This window comes from Pristis pectinata, chromosome 34, assembly GCF_009764475.1.
Source record: "Pristis pectinata isolate sPriPec2 chromosome 34, sPriPec2.1.pri, whole genome shotgun sequence".
In the NCBI taxonomy this organism is placed as follows: domain Eukaryota; kingdom Metazoa; phylum Chordata; class Chondrichthyes; order Rhinopristiformes; family Pristidae; genus Pristis; species Pristis pectinata.
Genome location: NC_067438.1, coordinates 2,879,016 through 2,897,565, shown reverse-complemented (window position 1 = coordinate 2,897,565; position 18,550 = coordinate 2,879,016). Strand labels below are relative to the sequence as shown.

Below are 18,550 nucleotides of genomic sequence, written 5' to 3'. Positions count from 1 at the left end.
ACAGGTCGAAATCCAGGCTGTTTGGTTCCACTGATCTGTGCCAGTGTTTCTGCCCTTTTCCAGCCTCCTCCACACCTGCCCCCCGCCCATCTCCACCCTTCCCTGTGTGTTTGTCCAGCACCCCCTTAATTCCCTGTGTCGTCGGTGTCGCCCTCTCCCCATGTGATTACCGCACTGTCGCACCGCCAGGTGTGGGGGAATGGAGGGGGGGGTGGAAGGGCGAGTGTTTGGGGAGGGAACAGAGGTAGGGAGACAGAGGGAGGGCAAACTGGAAAGGGGAGAGGGTCAGGGTCTTGGGAGTGAGGGAGTGGTGGTGAGGGAGAGGGTGTGTGGCAGGCTCGGTGTGTGTGTATGTGTGTATGTATGTGTGTGTGAGGGTGTGTGTGTTGGTGTGGGTGTGAGATGGTGTGTGTGTCTATGTGAGGGTGTGTGTGTTTGAGTGTGTGTATGTGAGTATATGTGTCTTTTTATGTGTGTGTGAGTCTGTGTGTCTCTCTTTATGTGTGTATCACTTTGTGTGTGTTTGTCTGTGTCTGTGTATGACTCTGTTTGCCTGTGTCTGTATGTGTATGCATGTGTGACTGTGTGTGTGTGTGTGTGTGTGTGTGTATGTGTGTCTGTGTGTGCATGTGTGTGTGTCTCTCTTTATGTGTTGGTGTCTGTGTCTCTGTATGTGCATGTATGTGTGACTGTTGTGTGTGTCTGTATGTGTGTGTCTTGTGTGTGTCTGTGTAACTTGTGAGTGTGTGTGCATGTGTCTGTGATTGTGTGTCTCTGCATGTGTGTGTGTCTGTGTGAGTCTCCACGTGTGTGTGTGTGTGTGTGTGTGTGTGTGTGTGAATGTATATGGACTGATAGGGGTTACACATGTGCCCACACATGTGTGTGACCCCTGATATGTGACTGACGGTGCCCACACAGCAGAATCTGGTCCAGCAGTGTCGAGCCCACCACACCCGGACCAACACCTTCCTCTGTTACCCCCTGTGGCAACTCAGGACCCCCTGAGTACTGAGCACACTCTTCTACCAGTGCTCAGTACTGGCATGGGACGGTCAGTCTTAACCCACGGGGACAGGGAGAGGGAGGGATTGAGGGAGAGAGAGAGTGTGGGGAAAGGACAGAGAGAGTTAGAGAGAGGGGTTGAGATGGGGTTTCAGAGAGAGTGCAAGGGAGATAAAGGAGATCAAGGGGGAAAAGGAGAGAAAGAGAGAGAGAGATGGGGAGGGGAGAAGGGAGAGAGGGTTGAGAGAGAGGGTGTTTGAGAGATGGAGAGAGCAAGAGAGGTAGTGAACAAAAAGGGGAGAGAGAGAGAGAGACAGGAGAGAGCAGGAGAGAGAGAAAGCACGAGAGAGAGAGAGCAGGAGAGAGAGAGAGCAGGAGAGGGAGAGCAGGAGAGAGAGAGAGAGAGAGAGAGAGTGGGGGTGGGTGGGGGCAGGGGGAGGGAGTGATTTCCAGCATTGTTTCCTTTCTCTCAACCAGATCCGATGGGAAACCTTGCCAAAGATTTCTGGTTATTTCCTCTTTGTGAAGTAAAGTTTCAGATGAACTCCACAGATCAGCAACTGCCAAATGGCTGAAGGAAGCTTTTCAGTTTTTATTGCAAATTCATTACAGACATCATGAAAATGTCAAATAAACACAAAAGCAGGCCATCTGGAGCTGTGAAGATAAAAGGCAACACAGGCACACACACAATTCAAGCCGTTTCACTGTAAACAACAGGTTTAATCTCCTCTGAAACTTCCAACTGCAATTGGGCAGCCGGTTCTGCCGAGACAGGGGTGGTGAGTTTTGAGTCCCAGAGGGACTCAACTACTTCATGAGGAGTTTGAGGAGATCCGGTACGGCACCAAAGACTCTTAAAAATTTCTACAGACGTATGGTGGAGAGCATTCTGACTGGTTGTATCACCGCCTGGTATGTAGGCTCCAATGCACAGGATCACAAGAGGCTACTGAGGGTTGTATACTCAGCCAGCTCCATCACAGGCACAGACCTCCCCACCATCGAGGACATCCTCAAGTGTCTGTGCCTCAAGAAGGCGGCATCCAAGATCTTCAAGTGTCTGTGCCTCAAGAAGGCGGCATCCAACACTAAGGACCCTCACCATCTGGGACATGCCCTCTTCTCGTTACTACCATCAGGGAGGAGGTACAGGAACCTGAAGCCCCACACTCAATGATTCAAGAACAGCTTCTTCCCCTCTGCCACCAGATTTCTGAACGGTCCATGAACCCATCAACACTGCCTCGTTATTCCTCTTTTGCACTATTTATTTATTTTTGTGACTTACAGTAATTTTTATGCCTTGCACTGTACTGCTGTCACAAAACAACTAGTTTCACAACATACATCAGTGATAACAAACCTGATTCTGACTGACCTCCTGGCCAGCTCCCCACTGCACCGCTGAGGGTGTGCCGCACTGCCAGAGGTTCGGGTGTTTGGATAAGGTGTTAAACCCAGGCCCCCACCGATGGAATGTGAAGGATCCCACAGCTGATGTTCAGAAGGGTCTGGGAGCTCTCGCCTCTCCAATACTTGCCCCTCACCCAAAAAAAAACCCTTCATTACAACAAAGGTCATTGTCCCATAGGTGGGATCGTTCTATGCGCCAATTGGCATGTGTACTTCCTACTTTACTGGAAACCTCCACACTGGCCACTGGAATTGCAAGCTTCATGTTGCTGTGGTAAGGATGGAGGGATTGGCTGCTGATCCTCACTGACCTACAGGCTGACCTGCTGCTGCCAGCACCTAGCTTCTGCCCTCATTGCCCTCTGCAACCTGAGGTTAATGGATGCCAGGCCAGGGACGGTCGACTCTTCATTCTCCTTGTCCTGGGGCACCCCAGGCAACTGCTCCCATCGACCCACCATCTCTCTGCCCTCCCACCCGTTCCAGCAGAATTCCAACCTGATCCCTGAGTAATGCCCGCAGAGAGTTTTTTCCCCTGAGTTGTGGGCTGTGTAAGCGAATGGCAAGCAGTAATATCAGCAGAACATCCCTTACTGAGGGCAGTGACTCTCAACAATCTGTCGTCATAGAACTCTTGATCTCACGATCTACCTCGTCGTGGTCTTGCACCTTATTATCTGCCTGCACTGCACTTTCTCTGTAACTGTAATGCTTTATTCTGCTTGATGTTATTGCTTACAGTACTACCTCGACATTACTACCTCAGAATACTACCTCAGCAGTACTACCTCGACAGTACTACCTCAGCAGTACTACCTCAACAGTACTACCTCAGAGTACTACCTCAGCAGTACTACCTCGATAGTACTACCTTAAAGTACTACCTCAGCAGTACTATCTCGATAGTACTACCTCAGAGTACTACCTCAGCAGTACTACCCTGACAGTACTACCTCAGAGTACTACCTCAGCAGTACTACCTCGATAGTACTACCTTAGAGTACTACCTCAGCAGTACTACCTCGATAGTACTACCTCAAAGTACTACCTCAGCAGTACTACCTCGATGCACTGATGTAATGAAATGATCTGTATGGATGGCAGGCAAAACAAAGTTTTTCACTGTACCTCGGTACGTGTGACAATATTATACCAATTTACCAATTTAATCTTCAGTTGTTGGATTCCCTCAAGTTTAGATGAATGAGAGGTGACTTCATTGAGACATACAAAACTCTTACAGAACCAGGGGTCATGGTTTCATAGTAAGGGGTCAGCTGTTCAGGACAGAGATGAGAGGAAATTTCTTCACAGGAAAGGCAGCAAGACTTTGGAGTTCTCTACCCAAGAGGTTCCATCACAAAATAATAATGATAAACAATAATATAAACCAATTACGAATTGCCACCTCGTTCACTTGGTAATGATACCCTTATACTCTGATACACTGCAGACGGCGATTTAGATTCCCATCCCGGTTCCCAAACCCTTTGATGTTCAGCTGCCGCCCCCAGTCTCTCACTCACCCGTCCTTCCACTCCTATCACCCTCCCATTGGTGGTTGGACCTTCAATCACACCAGCATCGCCATCTCCCTCCACTACCAACCGAGCTCATGGAATCCCCGTCTAACACCAGAGATCTTCTCTCTGTTGATGCTCCTGGGGCTGACACGTTGTAGCGGGGAGTTGGGGGTGGGTGGTGGAGGCCATTTGGCCCCTCGAGCCTGCCACCTCCCGATGGGATGGCGGTCAATTTTCAACACTGAAGACATACATGTACACGTGACAATAAACTCCACTCGAGCGAACCACTTTGCTGCCCTCCCCCTGCACAACCAAACGTTTCCTACCAGATTATAGCAAGTGTTTGGAAAAAAATAGACACGACATAGATCTTAAAAACAATACAAAAGCAGAGAGGGACAACAGAGGAACATAACCTGCCCCAGCCCTTCCCCACCCCCCAGATCAGATCTTGATGACTCCGAAGAAGGTCTTGCCATCGAGGTAATCGACCAGGTTGGGGTCACTGACGTTGACGTAGAGGTGGTGGTCCTGTTCTAGCTCCACCATGGCTCCCTGGCTCAGGGTAGTGTACCAGACGCCTTGGCTGTGGCTCCTTCCGCACACGGTCTCGGTGCCGGTCAGCAGCAGGAGGGGCTGGGGGTAGGAGTCATGCCAGCGGTACACCTGGTGGGAGAGGGTGAGGGGCGTCTCCTTGCACTCGGTGCCCCGGAAGCCCACTTGGCAGTAGATGTAGTAGAGCCCTGGCTGGGGTACGATGAGCGAGTGACCCTGGTACCTCACCGAGTCCCTGGTGAAGGCCAGCCCCCTCACCGGCTCCCACATCAGGGTGCGGTGACCCTCTCCCTCGGCCGTGTCCTGGTATATCCCTGTGGGTCACACGGAGGGAGGGCGCATGGTTAGTGGGGCCGAGCTGTGGTGCTCTATCACCTCAGTGACCTGGTCCTCACCCACTTCCTGTAGGCCCTCACCGACTTCCCGTTGGCCCTCACCGACTTCTGGTTGGCCCCCGCCGACTTTCCATTGGCCTCACTCTCTTCCTGTCAGCTCCTGCCAACTTCCTGTCGAGCCTTGCCGTCTCTATGCTGGCTCTCACCAACTCTCTGCCAGTCCCCACCAACTTCCTGTCCGCATTCACTGACCTTCAAGTACAAGACTTCGGTGAGACCACAGCCCAGCTACAGGAAGGATGCATTAAGCTGGAGCTGGTGCAGGAAAGATTCACCAGGATGTTGCCGGGACTGTTTTCCCTGCAGTGAAGGAGGCTGAGGGGTGACCTTATCGAGGTGTATAAAATCATGAGGGGCATCGATAAAGGGGATGGTTATAGTCTTTCTCCCGGGGTAGGGGGGTCTAAAACAGAAGGACACAGGTTTAAAGTGGGAGGGGAGAGATCTAAAGGGGACCTGAGGGGCAACTTCTTCACCCAGAGGGCAGGGGGTATGTGGAACGAGCTGCCAGAGGAAATGGTTAAAGCAGGTACCATAACAATGTTTAAAATACACGAGGAACGGTTTAGAGGGACGTGAGCCAAACACACACATATGGGACTAGCTCAGGTAGACAACCTGGTCGGCTTGGCCGTTTCTCAGTTGGAACTTTAAACAGAGCCCCGCCCTATCATAGGGGGTCCCAGTCCGATCATTCAGGTGACTGGCATTCCACTCTTCGTGGGATCTCTTCTCCCCCCTCCCATCGGGCAGAAGATACAAGAGCTTGAGAACACATACCACCAGGCTCAAGAACTGCTTCTACCCCGCTGTTATGACTATCGAACGGTCCCCTCGTACGATGAGATAGACTCTTGATCTCATAATCTACCTTGCAGCTTATTGTCTGCCTGCACTGCACTTTCTCTGTCACTGTAACACTTTATTCTGCATTCTGTTATTGTTTTCCCTGGTACTACCTCAATGCACTGATGTGTTGAAATGATCTGTATGGATGGCATGCAAAACAAAGTTTTTCATTGTACCTCGTTACATGTGTCAATAATAAACTGATTTACTTCTTGCTGTGTTCAACTTGGTTGCTCCAACTTCCATGAAAAATGAGCAACGGTAGTGTAACGGTTAGTGTAACGCTATTACAGCGCCAGCGACCCGGGTTCAATTCCGGCTGCTGTCTGTAAGAACTGTATGTTCTCCCAGTGTCTGCATGGGTTTCCTCCGGGTGCTCCGGTTTCCTCCCACATTCCAAAGACATACAGGTTAGGAAGTTGTGGGTGTGCTATGTTGGCGCCGGACACGTGGCGACACTTGCGGGCTGTCCCCAGCACACTACGCAAAAGATGCATTTCACTGTGTGTTTCGATGTACATGTGACTAATAAAGAAATCTTATCTATCTCTTATCAAAGATGGAGAACTGCACTCCCCCCCCTCCCCCCACCGGGGCAGATCAGGGAGGGAGGTGAAGGACGCTATTTAAATGCGAGGGGATGCGAGGGCTGTGGGGATCCAACCTTCGCCAGCCCCAAGCCGACCTTCCCTGCGTTTGCTCCTCGGAGGGAGGGGGTTGTTCTTACCCCTTGAGGTGCAGCTCCTACTATGACCCCTGTTCTCCCCACCCACCCACCCACCCACCGCTGCGCCTCCCCCTTGCCCAACGAGTTTACCGATAAGGTGTGCGGCTGGCTTGCTGGTGTTGCCGACTCCCCATGGCTCCCCATCGACGCCGACTCTCCCTGCAAGAGAATATCAACCGGTGAACGAGGGACGGACAGGGGCGGAGGGTCCGGGAGGGTGTGACCATTGTCCCGGGAACAGAGTCAGCCACGGTCAGTATTTGAGGGTCGTTCGCGTACGGTTCCTCTCGTCAGGGGTGTGAGTTTTGCCTCTTACAGATTCGCAGCAACATACAACCTGCTGGAGGAACTCAACAGGTCGAGCAGCATCTGTGGGGGGAGAAGGAACTGTCGGTGTTTGGGGTTGGGACCCTGCCTCAGGAGAGGCGGAGATGGCCTGTGTACAGCGGAGAGGGGCAGCAGTGAGGCAGGGGTCCAAGGTGACTGATTGACCGGGGAGGGGAGTAAGGGGTCCACCAATCACCACAGACTCCTCTCTCATCGCTCGCAGTCCCTTATCCCCAACAGATGCTGCTCGACCTACTGAGTTCCTCCAGCAGGATGTGTGTTGCTCCAGATTCCAGCACCTGCAGTCTCCACACTTTCACTGCAAGACTTGAGGGAGTCACTGACAGTGTAAGAGAGGGGGAGGGAGAGATAGCAAACAGTGAAGGAGAAAGCTATAGAGAAAGAGAGGGGGAGGCAGAGACAGCAAACAGTTTTGGTGTTGGTTTATTATTGTCACTTGTGCCGAGGTACAGTGAAAAACTTGTCTTGCATACTGTTTGTACAGATCAATTCTTTATACAGTACATTGAGGTAGTACAGGGTAAAAACAATACAGAATGCAGAGTAAAGTGTCACAGCTGCAGGGAAGTGCAGTGCAGGTAGACAGTAAGGTGCAAGGTCAGAACAAGGTAGATTGTGAGGTCAAGGGTCCATCTCATCGTATAGGGGAACCATTCAATAGTCTTATCACACTGGGATAGAAGCTGTCCTTGAGCCTGGTGGTATGTGTCCTCAGGCTCCTGTATCTTCTGCCTGATGGGAGAGGAGAGAAGAGAGAATGACCCGGGTGGGTGGGGTCTTTGATTATGCTGCTGCTTCACCAAGACAGCGAAAGGTATAGATAAGAATCCATGGAGGGGAGGCACTGTGATGTACTGGGCTGTGTCCACAACTCTCTTCAGTTTCTTGCGGTCCCAAGCAGAGCAGTTGCCGTACCAAGCCGTGATGCATCCCGATAGGATGCTTTCTATGGTTCATCAATAAAGGTTGGTGAGGGTCAAAGGGGACATGCCAGTGAAGGAGAAAGTGATAGAGAAAGAGCCGGGGATGGAGAGATAGCAAACAGTGAAGGGGAAAGTGAAAGAAAGAGAGGGGGAGAGAGAGATTTAACATATTTGTTAAAGATATAGGGATAGGAGAGGTAGAAATGTATTTTGTATATAAGAGAGGGAGAGAGAGAGAATAAATGCCAGGGAGGAGGGAAGGAGGGTCAAAGCGGTGATTGGGCGACACTTACAGATTCAATATTCTTTCCCTCTTCTGTCCCTGTTCTCACTCTCTCCCTCCCACCCCCTTTTCCCCTTCAGTGTCCTTTCCCTTTCCAGCAGTCTGTACTCCCGGGCTGGTTGTCCTTGTGTGAGGCACTGTGTACACTGCTGGTCTCTGCGCCTAAGGAAGCGTATCGATGAGTTAGAAATGCTTGAGAGAAGGCTTAGCCAGACTGATTCCTGGAATGGGCGGCTTGTCATATGTGGAAAGGTTGGACAGGCTGGGGTCATAGCTGCTGGGGCTTCGAAGAGCGAGAGGAGATGATTAAAAAACCTGAGTGGTTTGAGCAGCAAGATGTTTCCTGCTGTGGGAGAATCCGGAATAAGAAGCCACTGTCTAAAAATAAGGAGTCTCCCACTTAATAAGAAAATGAGGGGATTTTTTTTCTCTCTGTGAGTCATTGGAACTCTCTTCCTCAAAGGGCAACGGAAACAGAATCTCTCAACGTTTTTAAGGCAGAGGTAGATAGGACCTTAATAAGTAAGGGTTAGACGGGAACATGGAGCCATGATCTCATTGGATAGCAGACCTACAAGGATCTGAGTAGCCTATTCCTGCTCCTAATGCATTGGTTTGTAACCTCAATGAGTCAAAGTTTTCCACTTTGTTAAATCCCGTCACCCAATAGTTTAAAAATGTTGTGGTTTTTCTTGGGAGTTTCAACAGAGTTCTGTCACTGATTCACGAAGGTTGAAGTCAGCCAGTTTGAGGATGTGGGGAGAGGGAATGGTCAGGAAAGTGTTTTGAGCTCAAAGATTCCTGTGGGTTAAATCCTGCTCACATCTCCTTCGCTGTTATATTCTTACATACCCACAGCAAAAGTTTCACCAGGGCAGGATCAAAGGGTTAATGTCTCTGGCTAGTAACCCAACCTGATTCAAGGATACATTAAGCACTTTATTCAAATTATAGGTGCCACAGTTGGCACAGCAGGTAGAGCTGCTGCCTCACAGCTCCAGAGACCCGGGTTCGATCCCAGCGAATATATGGGGTTAGTGCAGGATTAGAGTAAATGGTAAGCACAGAATCGATGGGCTGAAGGTACTGTTTCCGTACTGGATGGCTCTGTGTGAAGTGCAGCCCATCTGCAGCCTCAGACCACGAGTTAAGCCCAGAAGCCCTGGAAAAAAGTTAACCCCTGAATTTAAACCCTGAAGCCCTGGAACGACACTTATGCGAGCATGGGTTGGGGAACAGAGGGAAGAAAACTCAAGATCCGGGCAGCGGTGGTGAGCTCCTACCCCTAGTTATGAGGACCCCATCCTTCCCCCTCCAAACAATGAGGGGCTCCCGGGGTACAGTGGAGACTCGGAAGCTGGGTTTCAGGTGGGTGTGGGGGAGGTGAATCACGCCAACACCCAACCATCTCTCCCCATTAACAGAGGCAGGTCTGACCCACTGCCCTCCCAGCCCTGCCCCAGGACCCATGGACCCCCTCACTGAGGGGGCCCAGGATGGAGGAGGCTGCACCTACCTGAGGGTTTGGCCCAGCCAGAGGAGTTGTGAGGAACCTGCGGGAGAAAACAGGGAGAATTAGGGGCTCGTTCATGTCCAAATCACAGGAAGGGATAGTGTGTGTCTCCTGCCTCACCCAGAGGGGGAAGGATTAGTGTGTGATTCCTGCCCACATGGTCCCTGAGGGGGAAGGGATCGTGCGATACTCCTGCCCCACCACTGCAGTAGCAGACCACGACACGGCCTGCCTCCGCACCCTGCCTCCTCCGACGACAAGCCGGCAGCCAAATAGGTCACTGAGCAGCCAGCAGTGGCTGCCGCTGTGTCACTGCAAGTTGCAGGGGTAACCACTAACCCCCAGGACTGCAGCTACACTAGCAAGGTTGCGGAGGTGTGCTGCAAGCTGCAGCCTGTTGCAATCCCAGGCGTGTGGTGGCTGCGGCTCTGCAGCCTCGCTGTGTGTCGGGGCGGGAGGATGTTTCTCTCAGGGTTAGCAGTGCCCTGCACCAAACTGAGGCAAGGTAGAACTGGAAATCTTCAGCAGGTCAGGCAGTGCCTGTGAAGAGATGATAATTAATGTCACACAAAGACCACCATGCATCAGAGTCAGGCCGTCCTGATACAAGCAGGAGACGATTCCGATCTGAAATCGTTGAAGTCCCAAAGGTTTTTCCATGCCCAGGCGGAGGTTGGGAGCTGTTCCTTACATTGGGCTTCATGGGGACGTTGTTGGAGGTGAAGCCCCCTGCGGGTGGGATGGAGAATTGAAGTGATAGCTGGAAGCTCAGAGTTTCCCTGGAGTCTGAATGAGGCGTTCTTCAAACGTTGACCCCAATCTGCCACCATTTCTTTTGGTAAAGCAGCCAATGTAATCAAAGACCCCAACCACCCCGACATTCCCTCTTCTCCCCCCTCCCATCGGGCAGAAGATACAAAAGCCTGAAAGCGCGTACCACCAGGCTCAAGGACGGCTTCTATCCCGCTGTTATATGACTACTGAACCGTCCCCTAGTACAATAAAATGGATTCTTGCCCTCACAATCTACCTCGTTATGAGCTTGCACCTTATTGTCTGCCTGCACTGCACTTTCTCTGTAACTGTAACACTTTATTCTGCATGCTGTTATTGTTTTCCCTTGTACTACCTCAATGCACTGATGTGATGAGATGATCTGTATGGACAGCATGCAAAACAAAGTTTTTCACTGTACCTCGGTACGTGTGACAATAGTAAACCAATTTACCAATTTCTCCAAGTTAAAGTCACAGCACTGGAAACTCACACAGGTCTCAGCTCTGCCTGTGTCTCTGTGGGACAAGATGGAACAGTCCTTGTCTCCAGACCCCCTCTCTCTGCTCTTTTTCTGCTTCCTGCTCTCTTCCCAGCTAAAACCTTCCATCACCATTGCGGCCATTTTCTAGCCAGCACTCACTTTCACCGGCTCTGTCTCTGACTCTTCCCTTCCCTTTATTCACTCCTCTGTCTCCATCTCAGGGAGGTAGGTGAGTGACCGTCATCCAAGTCCACCGGTTCTTGCAGCTACCTCCTGATCAAGTAAATCGATAAATCATTGGTAAATTGGTTTATTATTGTCACATGTACCGAGGTACAGAAAAAAACTTGTCTTGCATACCGTTCGTACAAATCACTTTATCACATCAGTGCGTTGAGGTAGTACAAGGTAAAACAATAACAGAATGCAGAATAACATGTTACAATTTACTGAGAAGGTGCAGTGCAGGCAGACAATAAGGTGCAATGTCATAACGAGCTAGATTATGAGGCCAAGAGGCCAACGTACTTGGGAACAGTTCAATAGTCTTATAACAGCAGTGTTCTCATTCCAATTCCTGTAAGGAATCTTCCATTCTCTGTCTCTGTCAGATCTGCTCCAATGATGAGATCTTCTATACCAATACCTTTGAGGCGGATTCTAATTTTTAACTTTAATCGTGGCCTCCTCTCTCAAAGTTCGTCATCTGTTCCCTGTACCTCTGTGCCCATCTCCCCTTCTCCTGGCCGAAGCAACTTACCCTGGCCTTACCATCCACCCCAGCAGCCTCTGCATTCCACAGATCATCCTCTGCAATTCCCCCCCACCGTCAGTGGAATTCCCCCAACAGACACATTCCTCCTCCCCACCTCCCCTTCCAGCATTCCCTCTGTGGCTCCTGAGTCCACAGCAACTCCACCAACCTCTCCTCTAGGACCCAGGAGTACAAGGACATAGTTCCCTGAAAGTGGCATCGCAGGTGGACAGGGTAGTGAAGAAGGCATTTGCCACGCTGGCCTTCATTGCTCAGGGCACTGAGTACAGGAGCTGGGATGTTATGTTGCAGTTGTCAAGACGTTGGTGAAGCCGTATTTGGAATATTGTGTTTGGTTTTGGTCATCTTGCTATAGATGTCACTAAGCTGGGAAGGATGCAGAGGAGATTTACGAGGATGTTGAGGGACTGAGTTATAGAGAGACGTTGAGCAGGTTGGGACTTCATTCATAGACCGAGGGGTGATCTTATAGAGATATATAAAATCATGGCTACAGACAGGGTGAACGCACACAGTGTTGGGGAATCAAGAACTAGAGGGCATAGGTTGAAGGTGAGAGGGGAGAGATTTAAGATAAGATATCTTTATTAGTCACAGGTACATCGAAACACACAGTGAAATGCATCTTTTGTGTAGAGTGTTCTGGGGGGCAGCCCACAAGTGTCGCCACGCTTCCGGCGCCAACATAGCATTCCCACAGTTTCCTAACCCATACGTCTTTGGAATGTGGGAGGAAACCGGAGCACCCGGAGGAAACCCACGCAGACACGGGGAGAACGTACAAACTCCTTACAGACAGCGGCCAGAATTGAACCCAGGTCGCTGGCGCTGTAACAGTGTTACGCTAACTGCTACACCACCGTGCCTGATCAGAAACTGAGGGGCAACTTTTTCACCCAGAGGGTGGTCCTTATATGGAACGAGCTGCCAAAGGAGGTGGTTGAGGCATTTAAAAGGTATTTGGACAGGTACATGGATAGGAAAGGTTTAGAGGGATATGGGCCAAAAGCGGGCAAATGGGATGAGAGATGGGAATCTTGGTTGGTACAGACCCCCAGGTGGGCTGAAGAGCCTGTTTCCATGCTGCATGACCTCCTCTACGACTCTTCCCATGCAACCATCCTTGCCTCCCCTACCCCTTGACCTCCTTCTTCCCCACTGTCCAGTTTCAGGACAGCCCTTCCAAGTGAAGCACTTCCCCCATTTTGGTGGACACAATGTGGTACCTTCTGCAGCAGAGAAGCTGTGCAGATTGCTTTGCAGAACCCCTGCGTTAGGTCCGCGGAGGCAACCTTAAGCATTCAACCTCCTGTCACCTTGTCCCACTCTGATCTCCAGTCTCACCACCGTCCTAACAAAGCCCAGACTGAACTCCAGGGTCAGCACCTCATCTTCTGACTGGGCGTAACACGGCCCACGGGACTCAACGCTCAATTCAACAATTTCAGATAGCCCGCCTTTCCTGTTTGTGTCAGAACCCACCAGCTCAGGTATGAGGTCAATCCCTTGCAATAACTTAGTTTTTCTCTCTCCACAGATGTTGCTCAATCTACCAGATAGTTACAAACTTCTCTGTTGTTTCCACCAGTTCCTCTGTTCTGCATCTCTGTTCCAGCATGTTGTTTTGTTTTAATGTTCTACCTAATTACCCCAATTATCTATTAATTGGATTCTGAGAGAGACAGTGAGAGACAGACACAGACAGACAGACAGACAGAGACAGTGAGAGACAGACACAGACAGACAGACAGACAGAGACAGAGAGAGACAGTAAGAGAAAGAGAGAGACTGAGAGAGTGAGAGAGTAACAGAAAGAGAGACAGACAGAAAGTAATAGAGAGAGAGGAGAGGCAGTGAGAGAGAGAGTAAAAGAAAGAGAAGGGGACAGTGATAGAGAGTGAGAGAAGGAGAGAGCAATAGAGAGAGAGAAATAGAGAGGGAGAAGGAGAGAGTAATAAAGAGAGAGAGTGATAGAGAGATGCGCATACACACAAAGGAGTGCCTTTTGCGGAATACCGACTGTGAAGAGAAATGCTGAAACCAAGTGACCCTCAGTCACAGACACAAAACCCATCAAGGAAGTGGCTTAACTGCTTAAACCACCTAAAGCTTGTTAACTGCAGCTCAGCCTTTACGGCGCACCCCGGGACTCGGTACCGTGTCCGATCCTGGGCACCGAATCAGGAACAGGAGGAGGCCGCTCAGCCCCTCGAGCCTGCTCCACCATCTGACAAGACCACGGCTGACCTGACCGTGACCCCAGCTCTGTATTCCTGCCAAGCTCCCAGTAACCTTTCACCCCACTCCTTGCTGTTCAAGAGTCGATCTCCCTGTGCCTTGGAAACATTCAAAGCCTCTGCCCTTGAGGAACAGAGTTCCAAAGACCCTGGCAACTGCTCTGCCCGGGACCACAAGAAAGTGCTGAGAGTTGTGGACACAGCCCAGCACATCACGGACACCAGCCTCCCCTCCATGGACTCTGTCTACACTTCCCGCTGCCTCGGTAAAGCAGCCAACATAATCAAAGACCCCACCCACCCCGGACATTCCCTCTTCTCCCCCCCCTCCCATCGGGCAGAAAATACAGAAGCCTGAAAGCACTTACCACCAGGCTCAAGGACAACTTCTATCCTGCTGTTACCAGACTCTTGAACGGACGTTTCATATGCTAAAAGGTGAACTCCTGATCTCCCAATCTACCTCGACGTGGACCTTGCACCTTATTTGTCCACCTGCACTGCACTTTCTCTGTAACTGCAACACCATATACTGCATTCTGTTGTTTTTCCCTTTTGTACTACCTTGATATACTTACATGTGGAATGATCTGTCTGGATGGCACACAAAACAGAAGCTTTTCACTATGTCTCGGTACATGTAACAACAATAAACCTATACCAATAATCCTCCAAGTGAAAGAATTTTGCCTCATCTCTGTCTTCTGCAGGTGACCCCTTGCCCCTAATTCTAGATTCTCCTGCAGGAAGAAACATCCTGTCAAGAACCCTTGGGTTCATTACGGCACAAAATGAAGGTCTTTGGCCCATTGAGTCCCTGCCAGCCCAAGCAGAGCAATCCCATCAGTCTAATTAATTCCCCTTCATCTTATTGCCCCCACCCCTGCAACTGACCCTCTCCCTCACCAGCTCCCCTTTTAATTCATCTGACACTTGCCTGTGTACCAGGGGGAACCTACAGCAGGCAGTTAACCCACCCGTGTGCTTTGGAATGCGGGAGGAAACTGGAGCGCCCATGGGAAACCTGCGCCGTCCCGGGGAGAACGTGAAGACGCTGCGCGGGTCATTCTCCCAAGGTCAGGATCGAAGCCAGGTCCCTGGGGCTGTGGGGTAGCAGCTCTAACCATTGCGCCACTGTGCAGCTGGGCTGACAGAAGCAGTGCTTCCTGCTTCATCTGGGCAATGGGCTGTAGGGGGCAGTGCGAGAGTGGGAGCATAGTTCGTTGTTCATTACATCTGTGAAACCATTTCTTGCCCTCAAATGCCCTCATTTCATTGCGCTTATGAATAAAGAGCCAAGTTCTCTCCCCTGAACTGCCCCCATTAACCCATTGACTGGATGACCTGGTCTGCAACTTATCCCCAGAGCAACCCTGTCCTCACTGATTCTAGCCGGGAGCCTCGGACTGGAAATGTGCTCTCGGATTCTCCCTGCATGACAGCCTGACTTGGTAAACGCCAACACAGTCTCACTGACCCGCACAGGACTGATTCAGGGAACCTCCAGAGGTGGGAGCGACGCTGAAATTCCCTCTGGGATTAGCCTACCAGAGCAGGAACAGGACATGGGTGGATTCCAGGAAAAGGACTCGCAGATATTACTGACGGAAAAAATTCCCCGGTCCCCTCACCCCCGCACCCAATGTTTGGGGTTTTGACAACCAATCAACCCAGCTTCCCTTGGTCAGGGAGCTGCATTTGTATAGCAACGTTCCGGGGCCCAGGACAGACCAAGAGGGCTTCTCAGCCAGACCCGGCTTTGAGGCACGGCTATCCTTTTAATGTAGGGGAACACAGCAGCTGACACTTGCACAGCAAGATCCCACAAACACGCATGGAGGCCAGGGGAAATTCCAGATGGGGACTCTGGGAGCTTTGTTTTGCTGTCGGGCTCTGGAGTGGGATTTGAACCCACGGTCCCCTGGCCCGGTACTAAGAGAGGGCACCCTGCGAAATGTGCTTGCAGGTCGAGAACCAATTATTACCCAAGCAAACAGAACTCTTGTTTCACTTACAGACCGGTCCCAGTGACAGATTGGCCCAGATGTGTCCCATCATTCAATATGACCATGGCTGATCTGCCCCAGGGCTTGACTACCCCTCGGTACCAGTTCCCCATCGCCCTCAAGTCCCTGACCTTTCTCGAACTTTGAACCTCTCCTCTCTAATTTCTTCCAACGATACGACCTCCACATCCCTCCCGGGTAGAGAATTCCAGAGAAGACATTCCTACGCACCTCACTCCCACCCCTTCTCTTGTAGACGTCCCCTTTGTTCGAGACACCTCGCTGGTGGAAACATCTCCACATCTACTCAAGCAGCATCTGCTCGACATGCTGAGTTCCTCCAGCAGATTGGGTGTTGCTCCAGATTCCAGCATCTGCAGTCCCTGGTGTCTCCATCTCCGCGTCTACCCTGTTACACTCCCTCAGGACCTTATCTTTCCATAAGACCACCTCTCATTCTTATCAACATTAAAGAATATCCATCAGCTGCCTCCCATTCATGACAGGACGGCCACCTCATCCCAGGAACGAGCCTGGTTCTCAACTGGCTCTGACGCTAATAGTTCCTTTCTTAACGAAGGTACCAAATCTGTACTCCTTCTCTCCCTTTCCCTCTCCGTCTCTCTCTCTGTCTCTCTTTCTTTCTTTCTGTCTGTCTCTCTCCCTTTCCCTCTCAGTCTCTCTTTCTTTCTGTCTGCCTCTCTCTCTGTTTCTCTGTCTCTCTCTGCCTCTCTCTCTGTCTTTCTCTCACTCTGTCTTGCACTCTCTCTCTCACTGTGTCTCACTCCCTGTCTCTCTCTCCCTCTCCCTATCTCGCACGTGTGTGTATCTCTCTCTCTCTGTCTCCCTGTCTCTCTCTCTTTCTCTCTCTCTCTTTTTCTCTCTCTCTCACTCACTCTCATTCTTTATGTCTCTGCCTCTATCTCTCTTTCTCTCTGCCTCTGTCTCTCTCTCTGTCTCTCTCTGTCCTGCTCTCCGTCCGCCTGTCTCTCTCTCTCTGTCCGTCTGTCTCTCTCTCTCTCTGTCCTGCTCTCTGTCTGTCTGTCTCTCTCTGTCCTACAACTCACCTGATGGTTGACTGCCAGCTGACTCCCAGCCTTGAAGTACATAACCAGCAATGTGGTGATTGGTATGGAGAAGGCCAGTGTCAACAGCACTGTGAAGAACACAGGACCCAGGCCAATATCTCCCTCTGCAGCCTTCTCCGAGCGACCCATTCTCCCTGCTCACAGACTGACGGTGGATCCTGCCCCGCGCCTCAGTGACAGCTCGAAGCAGGGCGCCTCCTGTTTTGAGCCCTGTGTGTCTGAGGTTCTGTCAGCTGCCGGCAGTTCCACCCACGGACTCAGACACACATTGGCCTTTTGGTTTCACTTTGGAGTCGCAGACCAGTGGGGGTTCCTCCTCTCTGGGAGAGTCTCGAACGAGGGGGCAAGGTAAGTGGGTGGCTCACTTCAGGATAAAGTGCACAGAAGTTTCTCCACACGGAGGGTGGTGTATCTTTGGAAGTCTCTGTCCCGGAACGTTGTGGAGTCTGGATCGTTGGGGGTAACTCAGGAGGAGGTAGATAAATTTATGAAAGATCCTGTTTAAATCCCTTTCTCCCTTCTCTCCTCTGCCTAATCCTTGGTGGGTCACCCATGGTAAAGCTAATAGACACCATTGCCCACTCCTGCTCTGAATTCCCTTGCACTGTGGGCTTCTGCTCTGGGCACACACCCAGCTCCAGCTGAACTTCCTTCCCCTTGGGGCAGTGGTCCTAACACCCGTCTGTCCTCCTGCCACCCATTCCCCCACCTTCTTCCCGCCTCACTGACCACTGCCTCTTCCTGTCCGAGCAGCTCTCTCACTTCTGACACCGGATTGGAGGCTGGCTCACGGTTTTGCTGCATCACCGCTCTGCCTGCCCCTGATTAGCTGGAACCTGTTAAATCCTGGGATTGCGAAATGTGGTTGGAGAAGCTCACTCACTCCATTCTCACTTCCTCATTCTGTGGCTCTTGTCCATCTCTCTCTCTCTCTCCCTCTCTCTCTCTCTCTCTCCATCTCTCTCCTCCTCCCTCTCTCACTCTCCATCTCTCAGTCTCCATCTTTCTCTCTCCCTCCCTCCCTCTCTCATTCCCCATCTCTCTCTTTCTCCCTCTCTCTCCCCATTCTCTCTCTCTCTCTCTCGCTCTCTCCATCTCTCTCCCCTCCCTCTCTCACCCTCCATCGCTCAGTCTCCATCTTTCTCTCTCCCTCCCTCTCCTTCCCCCCTCTCTCTTTCTCTCTCTCTCTCTCCCTCTCCATCTCTCTCCCCCTCCCTCTCTCACCCTCCATCGCTCAGTCTCCATCTTTCTCTCTTCCTCCCTCCCTCTCTCATTCCCCATCTCTCTCTCTCTCTCTCTCGCTCTATCTCTCTCCCCCCCACACATCACTCTTGTTCTATCTCCCTCTCCTTACAAACCTGAGTGAGTATTTCGAGGAGGTGACAGAAATGACTGGCAAGGATAGGACAGTGGACATTGTGGACACGGTCCAGTGCAGCCTCCAACAAGGTCCCTCATGGCTGATCCAGAAGATAAGGCACATGGAGACGGTGGATTGGATTCAAAATTGGCTTGGACATAGAAGTCAGAGGGTAGTGGTGGAGGGGTGTTACTTTGCCTGGAGATCTGTGGCCTGTGGTGTTCCATAGGGATCAGAACTTTTGTTTTCCATGCCATCCACACAGGTCATTTCATTACATCAGTGC

At 51.1% G+C, this 18,550-nt stretch overlaps 1 protein-coding gene across 1 annotated transcript; it reads right to left on the bottom strand.

The window, feature by feature from the left end:
- Window positions 1–1,588: 1,588 nt before the first annotated feature.
- LOC127585948 (lymphotoxin-beta-like) lies at window positions 1,589–17,666 on the bottom strand. The gene is made up of 4 exons (XM_052043705.1): window positions 16,884–17,666; window positions 9,544–9,580; window positions 6,564–6,632; window positions 1,589–4,816 (listed from the first exon to the last, which is right to left on the bottom strand). Exons 1-4 carry the CDS (start codon window positions 17,031–17,033, stop codon window positions 4,392–4,394), a joined length of 681 nt encoding a protein of 226 aa, XP_051899665.1. The 5' UTR covers window positions 17,034–17,666; the 3' UTR covers window positions 1,589–4,391.
- Between the last annotated feature and the right edge of the window lie 884 nt (window positions 17,667–18,550).

Coding starts and splice junctions, on each gene's coding strand:
- LOC127585948 (XM_052043705.1), bottom strand. CDS start 17,033: ATGGGTCGCTCGGAGAAGGCTGCAGAGGGAGATATTGGCCTGGGTCCT. Junction 9,581..16,883: donor AGCTGGCAGTCAACCATCAG/GTGAGTTGTAGG, acceptor TTTCTCCCGCAG/GTTCCTCACAACTCCTCTGG. Junction 4,817..6,563: donor GCCAGCCGCACACCTTATCG/GTAAACTCGTTG, acceptor TGTGACCCACAG/GGATATACCAGGACACGGCC.